The 15,544-nt window shown below is 37.7% G+C and overlaps 2 protein-coding genes across 2 annotated transcripts; one reads left to right on the plus strand and one right to left on the minus strand.

Annotated features, from left to right (window-relative positions):
• Nucleotides 1-317: 317 nt before the first annotated feature.
• mboat4 (membrane bound O-acyltransferase domain containing 4) lies at nucleotides 318-3,249 on the plus strand. Its single transcript, XM_022667542.2, has 2 exons — nucleotides 318-536; nucleotides 1,896-3,249. Exons 1-2 carry the CDS (start codon nucleotides 325-327, stop codon nucleotides 2,827-2,829), a joined length of 1,146 nt encoding a protein of 381 aa, XP_022523263.1. The 5' UTR covers nucleotides 318-324; the 3' UTR covers nucleotides 2,830-3,249.
• A 1,276-nt stretch (nucleotides 3,250-4,525) lies between these two features.
• On the minus strand, nucleotides 4,526-14,966 carry zgc:114041 (MFS_MCT7 domain-containing protein). Its single transcript, XM_007253856.4, has 7 exons — nucleotides 14,860-14,966; nucleotides 13,160-13,311; nucleotides 12,999-13,042; nucleotides 12,496-12,725; nucleotides 9,389-9,532; nucleotides 7,252-8,031; nucleotides 4,526-6,055 (listed from the first exon to the last, which is right to left on the minus strand). The coding sequence occupies exons 4-7, from the start codon at nucleotides 12,695-12,697 to the stop codon at nucleotides 5,889-5,891; spliced, it is 1,293 nt and encodes a 430-aa protein (XP_007253918.3). The 5' UTR covers nucleotides 12,698-12,725; nucleotides 12,999-13,042; nucleotides 13,160-13,311; nucleotides 14,860-14,966; the 3' UTR covers nucleotides 4,526-5,888.
• Between the last annotated feature and the right edge of the window lie 578 nt (nucleotides 14,967-15,544).

The following is a 15,544-nucleotide window of genomic DNA, read 5'->3' on the forward strand; positions in this document are numbered from 1 at the left end:
GAAACAAGGCATCCATCGTAGATGGATAATGTCCTTCAGAACTGACTTTAGAGCTCAGTACTAATCCAAACTTGATGAGTACTCACCTTCCAGTTTATACTATGGACTTTCTGTGGAACATTTTTAATCAAAATCCTCAGCTAGCATATCAGTTTTACTTGATACCCTTGGCTTTGGTATTCTATGGCTTGACTATGACAGGATATCTCACATTGATTAACAGGTAAGCCAATTTGCCAAATATTTTTTAAGTCATTTGATGTGTTAACAGTATATTCTTTGGTATGGAGTAACTGGATTGTCTTTGTTAGGTATATCTGTCTGATGTTTGGAGGAGCCATTCTTGCTGTTCTGACAATGGGTCCATACAGCATACTACTCTTCATCACTGCTACCATGTTTGTGTTTCTGGTGCACTTTGTGGAACCAGTCGATGTTCACCACTGGATCTTTGGGCTTCAGATGTGTTGGCAAACGTTCTGGCACTTCTATATGCAGTACCAGCAATACTGGCTTCAAGAAACTGCAGATTCCAGGTGTTGCAAATTAAAATTATCCGCTTCAATTTAAATTTTATTTGTTTGAGGAGATGTGAACAAACTCAAAATGGTTTAAAATATGAAATGTTCCAACTGGAACTGTTTCCATCACTGGGAAAATTTGAAAAATGGTCTAGAATAGTAAAAATTGATGCTGTGCTAATACTGTTCATACTTCAACCCCAAATCAGAAATCAGATGTTGGCAGAGTATGGAAAATGCTAAGAAAAAAAATTGTGTTTCTTACATTTACTTTGACTTTTATTCCATTACAGTCAATATGAACCCAATATATTTAAAGTTTTGTCTGGTCATCATATACATCAATTTCTTTAAGGTGTGTAACACATTCTGAAAAGGATGAGACAAGCTAATTCAGGGCTAGGAATGAGGTAAAAAAAAAAAGCATATAGTGTTTCAACACAGGTGATGTCAACTGGTGATTGTAATCATGATTTGTTACAAAAGCAGTATCAAAGATGGGCTCAGCCAATAAGGAGCAAAGATGGATAGAGGATATCCAGTTTGTAACAATTTCAAATATATGAAATATTTAAAGGGATTTTTATATTTCTACCTCAGTTGGGCAGTATATCATTAAACTAATAATTGAATTAACAGAAATGTCAATGTTTTAAGGGCAAGTAATCTTGCGATAACCATGTACAGAGAAGGCATCAACCAGCACATTGTGAAAACGTGTATGGTCAAATGAATAATTATTTTACTTTTTTTTTTTTTTTTTAGAAGAAATGGATGCTGTTTGTATGTCATGGTATGGATTTATGACAGAGCACTTTTGTGATACAGCATTAATGAAGAGAAAACTACATCAAGAGCTTAGAGCAACATAGACAATGCATTTCAACAAGACAATGCAAAACCACATGCTGCACATAGTTCAAGGCATGACTGTAGAAAAAGAGGTTCTGTACTGGACTTTGTAATGTTGCACACTTTAAGACATGTTTGCATGATAAATGTGACAAAGTAACAACTAAAACACTTAATTGCTTGGTATCCTTAGTGCCAAAATGTCTATTTTGAGTGTTGTGCTAAGGCATGGCAACATAAAACATAAGAAAGTGGCACATGCTTTAAATGCTTTACACACTTTTTGTGGAATGTGTTGCAGGCTGAAAATGTAGAAATGGTGTATATTAATAAATACATTTTAGTTTACCAGACAAAACATAAAATGTCACTAGGCTCAGTTTGCAGTGAAATAAAAGACAAAGTAAAGGTATAAAATGTTTCTTGTGGTTATACAAAAAGATAATACTTATAATACTTATAAATAAAACCCAATGTGCTTTTCATGGCCATTCCTTTAATCTTTGTTTTTTTCTCTCTCAGGCTTCTGTTGGCCACATCTGCTTTGATGCTCCTCAGCCAGAGAGTTACCTCTGTGTCGATGGATCTTCAGGAAAGAAAGGTCTGTAGACCTTTTGGAAGAACCTACCAAAGCAAGATCTGTTCTCTTATTCCTTTTCTCAGCTACACCCTCTACTTCCCTGCTCTTCTTGGAGGACCACTTTGCCCTTTTAAGAGTTACGTTGCTTTTGTGGAACAGATGGGCTGCAGAACACCTCCTTCACCTTATGCCATTGTGCTTTGGAAGATATTGCAAGTTCTGTTCCTGCTAGTCCTCAAGTATCTTCTCTCTAGTTTTCTTCAGTTAAGCATAGCCAATCTAAGCAGCTCTCAAGAGTCTCCAGGTCTGTTATGGGTCTGGATCTTCTCCCTGGTCCTCAGATTGAACTATTATACTCACTGGAAAATAAGCGAATGTGTTAACAATGCAGCTGGTCTAGGGTATTGTAAAGGCTGTCTAAATGGAGGTGAGCTCTGGAATGGACTTTCTGATGGGAATCCGTTGGAGATTGAGTCGTCAACCCGTATTTCGATGTTCGCTCGTCGTTGGAATGGCACAACTGCTGCTTGGCTTCGCAGGCTGGTGTTCCAGAGGTGCAGCAGGGCTCCACAGTTAATGACATTTAGTTTCTCAGCTTTGTGGCATGGCTTATACCCAGGTCATATTGTAGGGTTTCTAGGATGGGCTATAGCTGTGCAGGGAGACTATAAGCTCCATTCATACATTAAACCAAAGCTCACCACACCCTGGAAAAAAGGGCTATATGCATGCGTAGGTTGGGCCTACACTCAGATTGTCATTGGTTGCATTGTGCTTGCCACTGAGCTTCAGAGCTTTGTGGCTGTGAAGTTGCTTTGGACTACACGCATTGCTTTGGTTCCACTTGCAAGTGTTGTGATCCTGATTATACTATAAAATCAAACACAATAATATTCTACAACTAATACTATTACTTATTTATATGTTTTATTATCTATGAGTAAAAACCATGCTGGAAAAAAAAACAGCCTGGCCAGCTCAAGCTGGTCAAGTTGGTTAATTAGAGTTAGGTAAAAATCGACAAACATGTACTTGTTTTTCAAAGGAGAGTGATGATACAGCTAAACCCTATAAATAAATCATGAACATGCAAATGTCTTAGTACATGTTCCAACACTTCCAGCATTACTGAGTACAAGAACATGTGGATTCCAGGTTTTAACAGAAAACATAATATGAAAGCAGACAAATAAAACACTTGTAACACTATTTTTTATGAATTGAATAGTTTTAATTAGCAAGTTTAAAATCAGCCTTATTTCCGTGTGTGTCTCTGAGTAGTTTAAATACAACTGTGTTGAAGGGTTTTTACTACCTGATTACACCGTACATACAACAATACATTTGAAAAATATTTCTTATTATTTAAAGTCATTACAGTAGCTCCAGACATATAAGACAATGGACCTGTTTAGCTATTGAGTCACCAAGATTGTCTATGATATTTAGTGATGTATTAATTATTATATTAAACGTTATTTACGGTGGCCGAGAAAGCCCAACGCAGTGCAAATTGAAAAGCGCTGCAAAAGCACAAAACACATCCATCAAAATTACAACACAGGCGCAGCAAATAGAAAAACGCGCTGCAAAAAGAAAAACGCGCTGCAAATAGAAAAACGCGCTGCAAATAGAAAAACGCGCTGCAAATAGAACCACAACACAACGGAAGTGAGTCACAACGGAATTTTCCCGGGGGACCTTAAAAGATGCTGTACCAGCTGTATACAAAGGACAATAAGTGGCAAACAAGCTTCTGAAAAGTAAGTAATGTTTATTACCTGTGATTACCACGGTTGTGTGCATATTATTAAAAGTTCTGCTTCACAAAACGCCTTGTTTGCCACGTATTGTCCTTTGTACACATAGTGAAGTCCGAGACGTTACTGAAGACGCAGCTTAGCTGGTACAGTATCTTTTAAGGTCCCCCGGGAAAATTCCGTTGTGTTGTGACTCACTTCCGTTGTGTTGTGGTTCTATTTGCAGCGCGTTTTTCTATTTGCAGCGCGTTTTTCTTTTTGCAGCGCGTTTTTCTATTTGCTGCGCCTGTGTTGTAATTTTGATGGATGTGTTTTGTGCTTTTGCAGCGCTTTTCAATTTGCACTGCGTTGGGCTTTCTCAGCCACCGTAGGTTATTGGTAGTTTAATCACAAAAAAAAAACATCAGGGTCACAGTGAACAGATAAATGAAATTCCATAGTGATGATGCTTCTTCAAGGAGTGGTGCTGTCCTCTAGTGGTCAGAGATGTAAAAAACAGTTACCAGCTCTTTATGTCTCATGCATGTACGACCCTAAATCAACTGGCATATAAAATATGAAAAATGCAAATAAAAATATTTACTACTTAAGTCCTGCACTTAAAGTGTGCCACTTATTCCTGTATAGCTTTTACCATTTTATAACGGTCTGGATGGTTCTTCACATTTCCATAATCATCCTCATGCATTTAATGACAAACTGGAGAGCCTCTGCAAATCTTTACTCTTTAATGCCTTCTGTGCATACTGTTTTTTGTTTGTTTGTTTTTTTTTAGCAAACCATGATTATAATCACTTATTTTCAAACAAATCATTATTTTTTTTTTACCTCATTGCCAGTCCTACATTTCCACATTACACATATGGACTGTGTCACAGGAATGGATGTAATGTACAGAACTATTTAAGAGTTTGGGCAAATCTTAATTTTAGTGTCAAAACTATAAAGAAATACAAATGGAATTATTTAGTAAACAAAAACAAATGTTAAACAAACCAGAATTTTTTTATATATTACATTTTTCACAGTAGCACCTCTTGCTTAGATGACAGTTTTGCACATCTTGGCTGGATTTTCTCAGTCAGCTTTACAAGGTAGCGTCACCTGGAATAGCTTTCAGTTAACAGCTGTGCTAATTTTGTTAAGAGTTTATAACTTGAATTTCTTGCTTTTTAATGTGTTTGAGAGCATCTGTTGTGTTGTGAAGAGGTAGAGTTGGTCAACAGTAAAAAGGCCTATTTGAGTAAAGTTCTAATCCATATTATGACAAGAACTACTCAACTAAGTAAAGAAGAAAATACTTTATAAAATGAAAGTCAGTCAATCTGATTTTTTTTCAAGAAAAGTATTCTCTATTGCAGTGGCAAAGACCATCAAAAAACGTTTTTGATTAAACTGACTTTTATCAGGACTGCCCCAGGAAAGGAAGACAAAGTTACCAGCCTCAGAAACTGCAAGTTAACAGCTTAACCCCAGATAAGAGCACTAAAATGCTTGACAATGTAAGAAATAAAAACACTGAATGAAAAGGTGTGTCCAAACTTTTGACTTGTACTGTAAAGTTGAGCAAATAACACGACATATATTGGGCTCATATTGTCTACAATTAAATAAAAACTGAAGCAATTGTTTTCTGCACTTTCTATTCACATTTTGTATACTGTCCCAACTTTCTTTCTGATTTGTGGTTGTAGTTCAGATTCACCTGTGAGATTCACCTGTACTTGAATATTACAGAAAAACAAACACAAAACATTCTTGATTAATGATTTTTTATAAAGTCTAAAATGATGGGAATGCTGGTGATTACAGCATACACTGCTACTCCCTATTAGTTATTTCACAATCACAGTTCAGTGGGTGAATCATTTTCCTAAAGATGTGCCCTGATATGGTATTTTTTTTTACATTCAAACATTTTACAGTCATTAATGTGCTTCTTAAACACATGTAGCATTCATATCATGATGGTGATATCTTCCTTTTTGCTAGAAAAAGCAGCAGTAGCACTCCAGTCAACACTCCAGTGAAATGTACCTCAGTCACGTGTTATTTTCTGAGAGCAAGTAGGAACCTGACAGACAGTATTCTGTACAGAATGTACTGTTCAATATGCAAAACTACTTATTTATGTTCCTGTTCACACACACAGCAAAGTGCTGGTATTTTCAGTCGCTATAAAATGTCAGTAGTTTGATCAGGGATGTTTGTTACAGCAGCGTTCTTCTTTTTATTCTCCACCAACTTGTCCACTACCACCACAAAAATGGCTGACAGTATGATGCAGAATCCAGCAAGGTAGAAAGCAGCACTGAAGTCATTGAACCTGTCTGCCACCCAGCCTATAAGACACACAAAAAAAGACACAAAATTGTAGTAGTCTGAAGCACTGATACCATGTTTCCCCTTCCAATACCAATACCAATTCCAGATTTTTTAGCTAACTAATATAAATAAAGCTAAGCTAAGTAAACAAAACTGTAATTCTAAAACGAGAATTGGATGTTAATCTGCACAGATTTCTCTCCTGAAAACTGTGTTGTTTTTTTTTTGGGTGCGTAAAGCACTTCCATTTATTTACAGTAAGCTTAGGTGTTGAATTTCTCCAGCACTAAAGCTGGACCATTAGCATTAGCGGCTAACCACTAGCCAGCTGAGGAACCCGGTATTCCAGGGCGATATTAGCTAGCTTCGCCCAACATAGCTTGTTTTAACATGGTATGTTACAGTCCGATATACTCACCTCTGAAAGAAAAAAGGGCCGGGCGCAGATAGCATGTATTGCTAATGCTGCTCCAGTAGTGCTAGCCGGGGTTAGCAGCAGGCTACAGGCCAATAATACTCATCTCTTAATGAGGAAATAGCGGTTAGCGGATAATGCTAATGCCGCTCTAGTCTCGGTGCTGGAGAACTAAACTGAAACTCCTGTATAACTCTGTACTTTAGCTAAATGGTTTTACTGCTCCTTACAACCTGACTGGTAGAATTCATTCATAAGGTGCACTGGATTATAAGGTACACTGATGATTTTTGGGAAAGTTAAAGGATTTAGAGTGCACCTTTTAGCACATTTTTTAGTACATGGTATGAAAAAATAGGAACTGGCACAATGCAAAAATAAATGCAAGAAGGGAAGCATAATAAGAATCCCACACTGAGTCATGTTGCTAAATTCAGTCAAGCATCATCTAGGCGTGCGCAAGCACAGCATCAGTAACTGCTTCATGGTATCAATGCTCTCTAAAAAGATGTATAGTAAGTAAGTAGAACTACTTCATTACTGTACTTAGGTACTAAAATACAAAATCTGTATCTACTGGAGTATAATTTTTTTCTCCTACTTCGACTTTTACTTAACTACATATTTTCCATGAATTTAATTATACTTTTACTTCGATACATTGTTTATGTGCTGCCTCGTTACTTGTTACAATTATAAAAATGTTAGGAATAAATGTACAGTATACAACTGGTTAAGAGCACAGAAGATGTTGGAAATTTTCTTTTCAAAATAAAGTGCATATTTGAACAAACTTACCTGCAGCAGGGAGGGCAACTAATGCCCCAGAGCTTCTAAACAGCATAAAGAGTCCAAGCGCACTGTCGAAACCCACCAGCCCCACTATGTCCACTATGCTGGTAATGTGGACGGCCACCACACTGCCAAACAGGAAGCCGTACAGTGCAGTGAACACTACAATTGCCCAGTAGCTTTGTCCTATAGGTAAGAGCAGCAACACCACACCCAGCAAAGTGGCTGCCATGGCCAGCTGCTGGAGGTTCCTCAGCAGTCGCAGGTTAGCTAACCATCCCCCTGCCAGCCTGCCCAGCAGGTCACTCAGGGAGAGCACAGAGAGGAGCGAGGCGGTCCAGTACTGCTCCACACCCAGGTGATTAGCATGCGGGACCAGAAACAGCGGAGGGATGAAAAAGCCAGCAGTGGCTAAAGTGGCGAACACAATGTAGAGCAGCAGTTCAGGCCTCCGGATTAAAGACCACTGGAAAGGGGCCTTCTTGGATGGTCCACTCTGGTCCAGTTCTTTAGAGTCCTCCATAAGCTTGCCTTGAGGAGATGCTTTTGGTGTAAGGGGTCTCATTAGAGCCCCACACACCCAAAGATTAAGCTGAAGACCTCCGATTATGAGTAGAGCTCCTTGCCATGAGTAGGCCTCAATCAGCCACTGGAAGAAAGGACTGAACGCCATGGAAAAGACACATTCCCCAGAGCTGGAGATGGAAAAGGCCACTGGACGCCAGCGTTTAAAGTAGTGGCTGACCATGCTGTTGGTGGGCATCCAGCAGAAGGAGACTCCGAGTCCTGAAGATCAGGAAAAAACAATAAACATCAGACCAAAGAGTGAACAGATATCATATATAGATTTTAATATTCATAGTGTTTTCTGAAATCAAATGTATTAAAAAAAGAGTTCTGTCCTCTTACTCATCCCAAATTTAAAGCCAATGAAAGTTTTCTGTGTAATTTTCACTCACATATGACATAGCACTGCAGAGATACATATATGATTTGAATGCTCAAAAAAAATCAAATACAATAAATCAAACTGCTGAGACAATAAAATTGTACTTTTTTTGGTATGTCTGTTTGGATATTAAAAAGATTAAATGTTCAATAACTATATTTTAAATTTTGTGAATCTTTAAAAAAAAGACATTCAATATTCAAGCTTCATTTTGTTGATTTAGGTAAAGAAAATTCTCATTTGAGGAAGAATAAGGGAGATTAGGGAGGAAAGGAAAGGAAAGGAAAGGAAGAAAAAAGGGGACAAAAAGATAAATACTAAATTCTGTGTTGGGTCATTTTATTTAGTTAGGTAATTTTTTTTTGTCTATTATTCCTTTGCTCTTATACTGGATATTGTTCAGGCTTTTTCTCTCATTGGATTTGTCCTGTTTCTCTACCTTCTGATTTTTTTCTCACTCCCTCCATAAAAAATAAATTCTTATTTTGATGCATCTTTAGTAATTTAGTCAGATAAGCATTAAGACTACATTAGCACCAAAATATAGTGTATAATTAGGCGATAAATGTGTCCAGACAGATGAACTGGCTAATTCCTTTTAAGCTTCTTCTCTTTTTTTATGTCGCCTTGGCCGAAGCCTTGAGAAGCCTTGTGATCTGTAAATCTTCCTTACGTTTTTAATTAGCATTCCTTTAACTCTTAAACCTTTTTAATATTTGGTGGTGTTCTCTGGATTTTTTGAGTTTTTGGGTTCTTATCTATTACAAACACAGTTCTTTTAGGAACCAATAGCAGTTCTTTTATAGTTGCTTTTCTAATGCATAGTACCTACACTACTTAACCAGACTCTAATCATCATCACGGCAATGACTCTAAATTTGGTACCTTTTTAGTACCTGCTTACTTATGGTTTCAACCGAGCTGAGTAGGGATTGATTTTTGACGCAAACCCTGCAAAGTGCTGATTGGCCAGAGAGAATAGTCACGAAGCAAGAATCTGGAAAATGGTCCCTTCAACAGTCTTCATTTGTAATTCTTGTATGCCATTGCTCAAAGAACCACATAAAAAACTACTGGAATGTAGAACACGATTATGACCATGTTCACGGCAAGATTTAATGTAGTGTGACAAGTGACAAGGCTGACTATAGTGCAGGAATATCTTGTAAAATAAAACATTTCTCAAGCAACTACCTTGCAGAACTCCTATAGACAGGTACATCCATGGTAGACTCAGACCAAACGAGGCGATGATCATCCCTGAGGCCGCCAGCGCTGCACCAATCATAATGACTCCACGCTGAGTGAGGTAGACACTGAGAGCTCCAGCAACTGGAGCTGCAGGCAAAGCAAAAAAATACCACATTCTGTTTTATACATCTGTAGTGAAGAAACCAAGATGCAATTTATTTGCTTGAGATCACATATATCACAGGGTTTAATTGGACGCCATCCTGTCTTTACATTTATTTGGCTCGCAATTATTATTTCGCAATTTGTGCTCTCTGCTCTTGGTATACAGTGAATAGTCCTATTTGAGTAATGTTCCAATACATATTATGGCAGTAACTGCTCAACTAAGTAAAGAAACAAAAAACTTAAAGAAATAAAGGTCAGCCTAACTTTGAAAGTATCAAGTGCAGACCATCAAAAACATTGTGATGAAACTGGCTCTCATCAGGACTGCCCCAGGAAAGGAAAACCAAGAGTTACCAGTTTTCAGTTAATCAGAGTTACCAGCCCCAGAAACCACAAGTTAACACCTAAATGTATTTTGGTATGGTACACACTTTTTTTTAGTTTCTACATGATTCCTTATGTGTTCCTTCATAGTATTAATTTATAATGTCAGAAAAAAAACATTGAATGAGAAGGTGTGTCCAAACCTTTGACTGGTACTGTACCTTATTGTGTTTCATTGCATGTCCTTTTCCTTTTAAGAACATTAAACTATGAAAGAACAGCATTAGACTAAGACAATTGCAGTATTAGACCAAGACTGCAGAGCATAAGACCAAAAATATGTAACACTACAATTAAGAATGTATAGCTTTAAACCACAAAATGTTAAGCATTAAACCAATAATATACAGCATTGGACTAAGAAATGTATAGCATTAAAGAAAATGTAAAGAAAAGTATAACAGTACACTAAGAATGTATAGCCTTTACCTACAAATGCCTAGCGAGCCTTATATAGAGCTGATTCAGACAGTGACATGCTTACTATTAAGATTATTTGGGGGAAAAGATTCTTTACAACTGTATGTACATGTCTCTTCTCAGTAGAAGGAAGTAATTGAGTAAAGATGATTTTGCAATGTCTCTGACATCAGCCATTGTGTTCATAACTGTTTTTTTTGTCGCAATATCTTTGATTGATGTAACTTCCTAATGTGGTAAATGCCTCAGGCATCTAGTTCCCATCAATAGCACTGTGCGTGGACAGGTTTTCTGATATCCAGCACCAAAGCACTCTATATGACTAAGGCCCAATCCCATTTCTCTTTTGTACCCCTACCCCTTGTTTTTGAGTGCAGCTTTTCCCTTTGGAACAGAGTTACAACCATTCAAGAACCCGATCCAGATATATAGCAGTAGAATGCTAAAGTTTAAAAAACTAGCTGCCGGTTAATTCATTAACTTTAGGGCAGCGTATGAATATGAGCATATAGAAAGGGGGCAGGTGATGTAGAAAATAATTATTATTGTCTATACCTTAATTCCTCTGTGATGGGGAGCTTGAATTAGCTTTTATTTTGTATCATTTTTCCATTTCAACTTAAATAACGTAGCTTCTGCCGTCTGTTGCACCATTTAAGGTGGAACAGAAAAGTTAGCTAGCTAACTACTGAGAAAAACTACTAGCTAACTATTTTTTAAGGCTTGTTATGAAAAAAGTGACCATAAAACATTTAAACTACACATTAAACAATGATGATATAGTGGTTATTGTAATTTTTAACAAGACAATTTATTTGCCAGTGATTCTCATATCCCTCTGTTTGCAGAGTGCCTCTGAAAAATCCTTAACCCTTCCCCAGGGCCTGCACAGTGGTACAGTTATAAAATAAAAAGTCATAAAATAATGACCTCCTTGTTTTTGAAACTTTCACGATCTATAATTACACTTCCACTCTGTTCTTCAATTGTCAGGACCCCACAGATCCACCACAGAGGAGGAATTATTTGGTTGGTGGATCATTCTTAGCACTGCATGTTTGTGGTGGGTGTTGCACTGGTACAAGTGGATCAGATGCAGCAGTGCTGCTGAATTTTTAAAACACCCCAGTGTGAATGCTGGACTGAGAATAGACCACCAACCAGAAATATTCAGTCAACAGGATTCTGTGGGCAGTGTCCTTTGACCACTGGTGACGTCTCAAGACGTCTCAAGTCTCCCAGAAGTTGCGGGAGAGTCTGTGAGTCAGCCAATCAGTTTTTATTGTGGGGTGGGCAGTGTTTTTTTCCCTCTCCTAGACGGGATGTGTTCACTGAGTAAGAGAAGGAGCATCATGGCTCCCATCAAAACTCATTTCACCTCTGACTACTGTAAAGTATATCCATGACTGGTAAAAGTAAAAAAAACTATGAAAGTTTTGCCCACTGTACGTTTATAATAATGATTTAAGCATTGCCCACAGAGGACTAAATGATTGCAAAAAGCATGTTAAGGTGAGTTAATAATAATATATAATATATTATTTAATATTAAATATATTATTATTCTATATAATATATATAATTGATATATATATATATAATTTCTTTTTTTGAGGGGGGGGGTCCATGCTGCTATAGATGTCTGCTATAGAATGACCAACACAACGCAGGAGTGTCTAATAAAGTGCACAATGAGTGGCTACAGTGTTTAAAAACTCCAGCAGCACTGCCGTGTCCTGACCATTGAAGAACAGGGTGAAAGGAGGATAATAATAAAGTATGCAAAAAAACAGATACAGGAACACAGTTTGAAATTATAGAACAACAATGTGCAAAAAAACAAGGAATTGGTCAAAATAATCTGTGTGTAAAACATTTAATTGTGCAGAAATATATCTTTTTTAATAATATAACCTCCTTACCACCTAAGGACACTCAGTGTTTACAAGAAACAGAGGGCAGTAAATCTTTCACCGCTGAACAATCATCTGATGTGACCTGTGTCCCAGTCAACTTAAAATCCTTTAATAAGTGAACGCTCTGACGCTTCTCGCAGCTAAAAATAAAAGCATCACATGCATGATACAATAGTGGACTAAAAATAAATAGCTGTCCTGGGCGGTCCTGGGCCTCCTTACCTCCTAGATGAAATGTAGCAATGCCGGTGGAGGTGACCCATGACACAGTGCTGGTGGGAACACTGTAGTAGTTTTGGATATGGAGGAAGAACAGGCCGAAGTTCCTCAGGACGGATGTGGTGAGGCCCATGGTGAAGAAGGCCGAAGTGACCACCACCCAGCCATACCCTCCGTCTGGTGGATCGATGTTGAGGTCCACCATGCTGTCAGTCAAGGTCTAGCCCTTTAGTCTGCAATGTATAATCACAAGTCAATGGAACAGTGTATAATGATATATCTTTACCATTATCATTACTTGGTATTTATATAAGCATAAATCATCTTATTTATATATTTGCTCTTTAGTAAAAGGTACAAAAGGTTCTCAAACTGTTGCTCAATCAACACATCCTGCTTAATAAATTTAAAAAAAATATTGCTCAACATAATCATTCAAAGGTGGCCCAAAAATTGTGAAAGATGAGTATTTTTTTCTAGAAAGAAAGACAGGTCCAATTACTCACCAGCCAAACACTCATCCTGGCCACTGCAGAAATGTCTTCAATACCTAACACAGGGGAACACAGCATCTAAACTCTTTCAAACTAATTCAAGAAGGAACTAATACAGTAACTATCATTGACTAAACCACCAACAGATCACAAACAGGCATATTTATACGTACATTTAAGGCGTTTGGCTAAACCTCCCATAGAGAATGACTTGAATTAGAATCATGTTACACAGGCAGGTGAATCTTGGTGAGTTGAAGTCTTGCCCAATAACTCTTGTTGGCGTAATGTGTTTTCCTTTCCCTCCAGGGACTCAAATCCTGGTCTGCAGCACAAAAGGCATTGTTGTTACTCACAACACCATCTGCCTTACAATATGAAACACCCACTTATGTACCAATCATCTACAAACGTGGTTCACAATGGGAACAAAAAGTGTGTCATTCTGCTTCAATGGATCACAATTATTCATTTGTTATTAACCCTAATACAGAAACCATTGTGATTTTTTCAGATTTCTTCACTCATTAACAAACAAACACCAACACCAAAAATATTTTTTTTTAAATAAAATTAAGCATGTTATGTAAATGTTATGATAATAAATCTATGTAATAAGAGTAAAAGCAAAAAGGTGTGTCAAAAGTCTCAGGACAAAAAGTAAAATATCTGAATACCCCAGTAAATAATGGCTGACTATTGTCTAGGTTCATTTCAGTCAGTGGCACACCTGTAACAACACGCTATTTTATACCTGAAAACTCACATTCATCAGTATAGTATTTATTTCTTAACTTTAACAGTATTTTAACAATGGGGCCCAATAAGCTCTTTGAACTTGAAATTGAAAATATGCAGGCTTCTCAGATCATGACTACAGGCAGGATTAAAGCACTCTAGGCTTTCATACTTAGACCTTACCTTAATGGAAACCCAAGCAGAACCTGGTTGCTTTACTGAAAATAAAAGATTTTTGTTCACAAAACTACTGCAGTTAAAAGTGACTGTGGCACACTGTCAGATGACCTTGATTGGGGGAAATCTGTCTAAACAATTATTTGGTATCTCTTAGTCCAATGACATATCCCCTCTCAAAGTCTATAAACTGGGCAAAATCAATAAGTCTTTGAGTGCATCGAAAAGGCATGTTTAGCAGTTCAATGATCTCTCACCAGGAGTACCCACAGCTGTAATAATTTACAAATCTGCCAGAGACATACAGTATCTGTGCATTTTGATGAGTGTACAGTACTTTGGGGGTCATGAAGGCAAATGTAGGATTAAGTTAAGCTTAAGAAACTGTACCCTGTGGTAGTGGTGGTGTGGTTTGGTTGATGTTTGTCTAACTGTCTAACAAGTGCTACTTAAAAACCCCAGTCTGTTGACATCAGTGCACTGAGCATATCCTCCTCCCTCATTTTAGCCTGTTTGGTGCTTTGGTTTGTATTAACAACAAGTGCTTAGAAGTAGGTCAGTGTGCACCTCTTGCTCTTGTCCACACTCACATTAAGCACATGCTAGACTCTTTTTCTGAGGTGTTCAAACAAATTAAGAAAAAAAACACAAGGAATACCACGAGTCGCATTCAGTTTCTATCTGACCCACACCGTGCACTCTATTCCTGACCACAAGCTACTTACTACAAAGGCCACTCACTGAACCTGACACCTGTATGTACGCAGAGACACAACAGCAGATCCTCGAAATAGAGAGAACACTGTTCCCATATCTCACGTGCTCTCAGTGTACTGAAAACTGAACTGGAAAGCACACTATAAACAAGGTCATACTGGCAGAACTGAAGGTACATAATTCATTTCTCTTAACAAACACACACAAAATATATTAAACATAAGTTAACAGATTGTCCTACCTTGAAAGGTCTGAGCTCCACGCTGCCATGTGTGACTGTCCCACTGACTTTCCCACTGCGTGTTTTAAAGGCCGGTCTCTTGCCTCCCTTTCCCTCCTCATGCCCTTCTTTGGAACATGAGCCGGTTACGTAATACATGTTTTTTCAGTCTCTGTCAACCTCCAGGCAGAAGCACTTAACACTGAATGACTCTTCTTTTCTTCACAGATATTTAATGGCATTGATCTTAATCACAAACATACATAAATAAACACACACAACAAACCAATAAAGCTCACTTAAAAAAATAGCTTTCAGGGTCTTCAATAAGAATTAAACTTAAATCTTGTAAGTAGGTGACCGACATTTTATTTTATTTTTTGTAGTGTGCAGAATTTTATGTACCAAAAATGATTTAATATTTTTACATGACTACTCAGAATAGAACAAGCCTTTTTTTTTTTTACTTTGTCTTAAAAATAATGTCTGCCAAGCTAACACTACTACTGTATGATCCACAGATTGCTGGTTTGAGTCCCGGGTTATGCTGCTTGGAATCAGCAGCCGGAGTCTGAGAGAGCACAATTGGCTTTGCTCTCTCTGGGTGGGTAGGTGGCACTCTCTCCACATTACTCCCGAGGTGATGTCAGTCAGCAGGCATCTGTGAGCTGATGTGTCAGAGCTGAGTTGCTGCGCTTTCCTCCGA

The sequence above is a fragment of the Astyanax mexicanus genome, chromosome 22 (genome assembly GCF_023375975.1).
Source record: "Astyanax mexicanus isolate ESR-SI-001 chromosome 22, AstMex3_surface, whole genome shotgun sequence".
NCBI lineage: Eukaryota > Metazoa > Chordata > Actinopteri > Characiformes > Acestrorhamphidae > Astyanax > Astyanax mexicanus.

Bases quoted from the DNA above. Each gene is read 5' to 3' on its own strand.
- mboat4 (XM_022667542.2), top strand. From the start codon at position 325: ATGTTTGGAGGAGCCATTCTTGCTGTTCTGACAATGGGTCCATACAGC. The intron at 537-1,895 runs GTGTTGCAAATT...TTTCTCTCTCAG, and splicing joins CAAGAAACTGCAGATTCCAG to GCTTCTGTTGGCCACATCTG.
- zgc:114041 (XM_007253856.4), bottom strand. From the start codon at position 12,697: ATGGTGGACCTCAACATCGATCCACCAGACGGAGGGTATGGCTGGGTG. The intron at 8,032-9,388 runs GTAGTTGCTTGA...CCTGATCTTCAG, and splicing joins GTCTATAGGAGTTCTGCAAG to GACTCGGAGTCTCCTTCTGC. The intron at 6,056-7,251 runs GTAAGTTTGTTC...TGTGTCTTATAG, and splicing joins AGTTGCCCTCCCTGCTGCAG to GCTGGGTGGCAGACAGGTTC.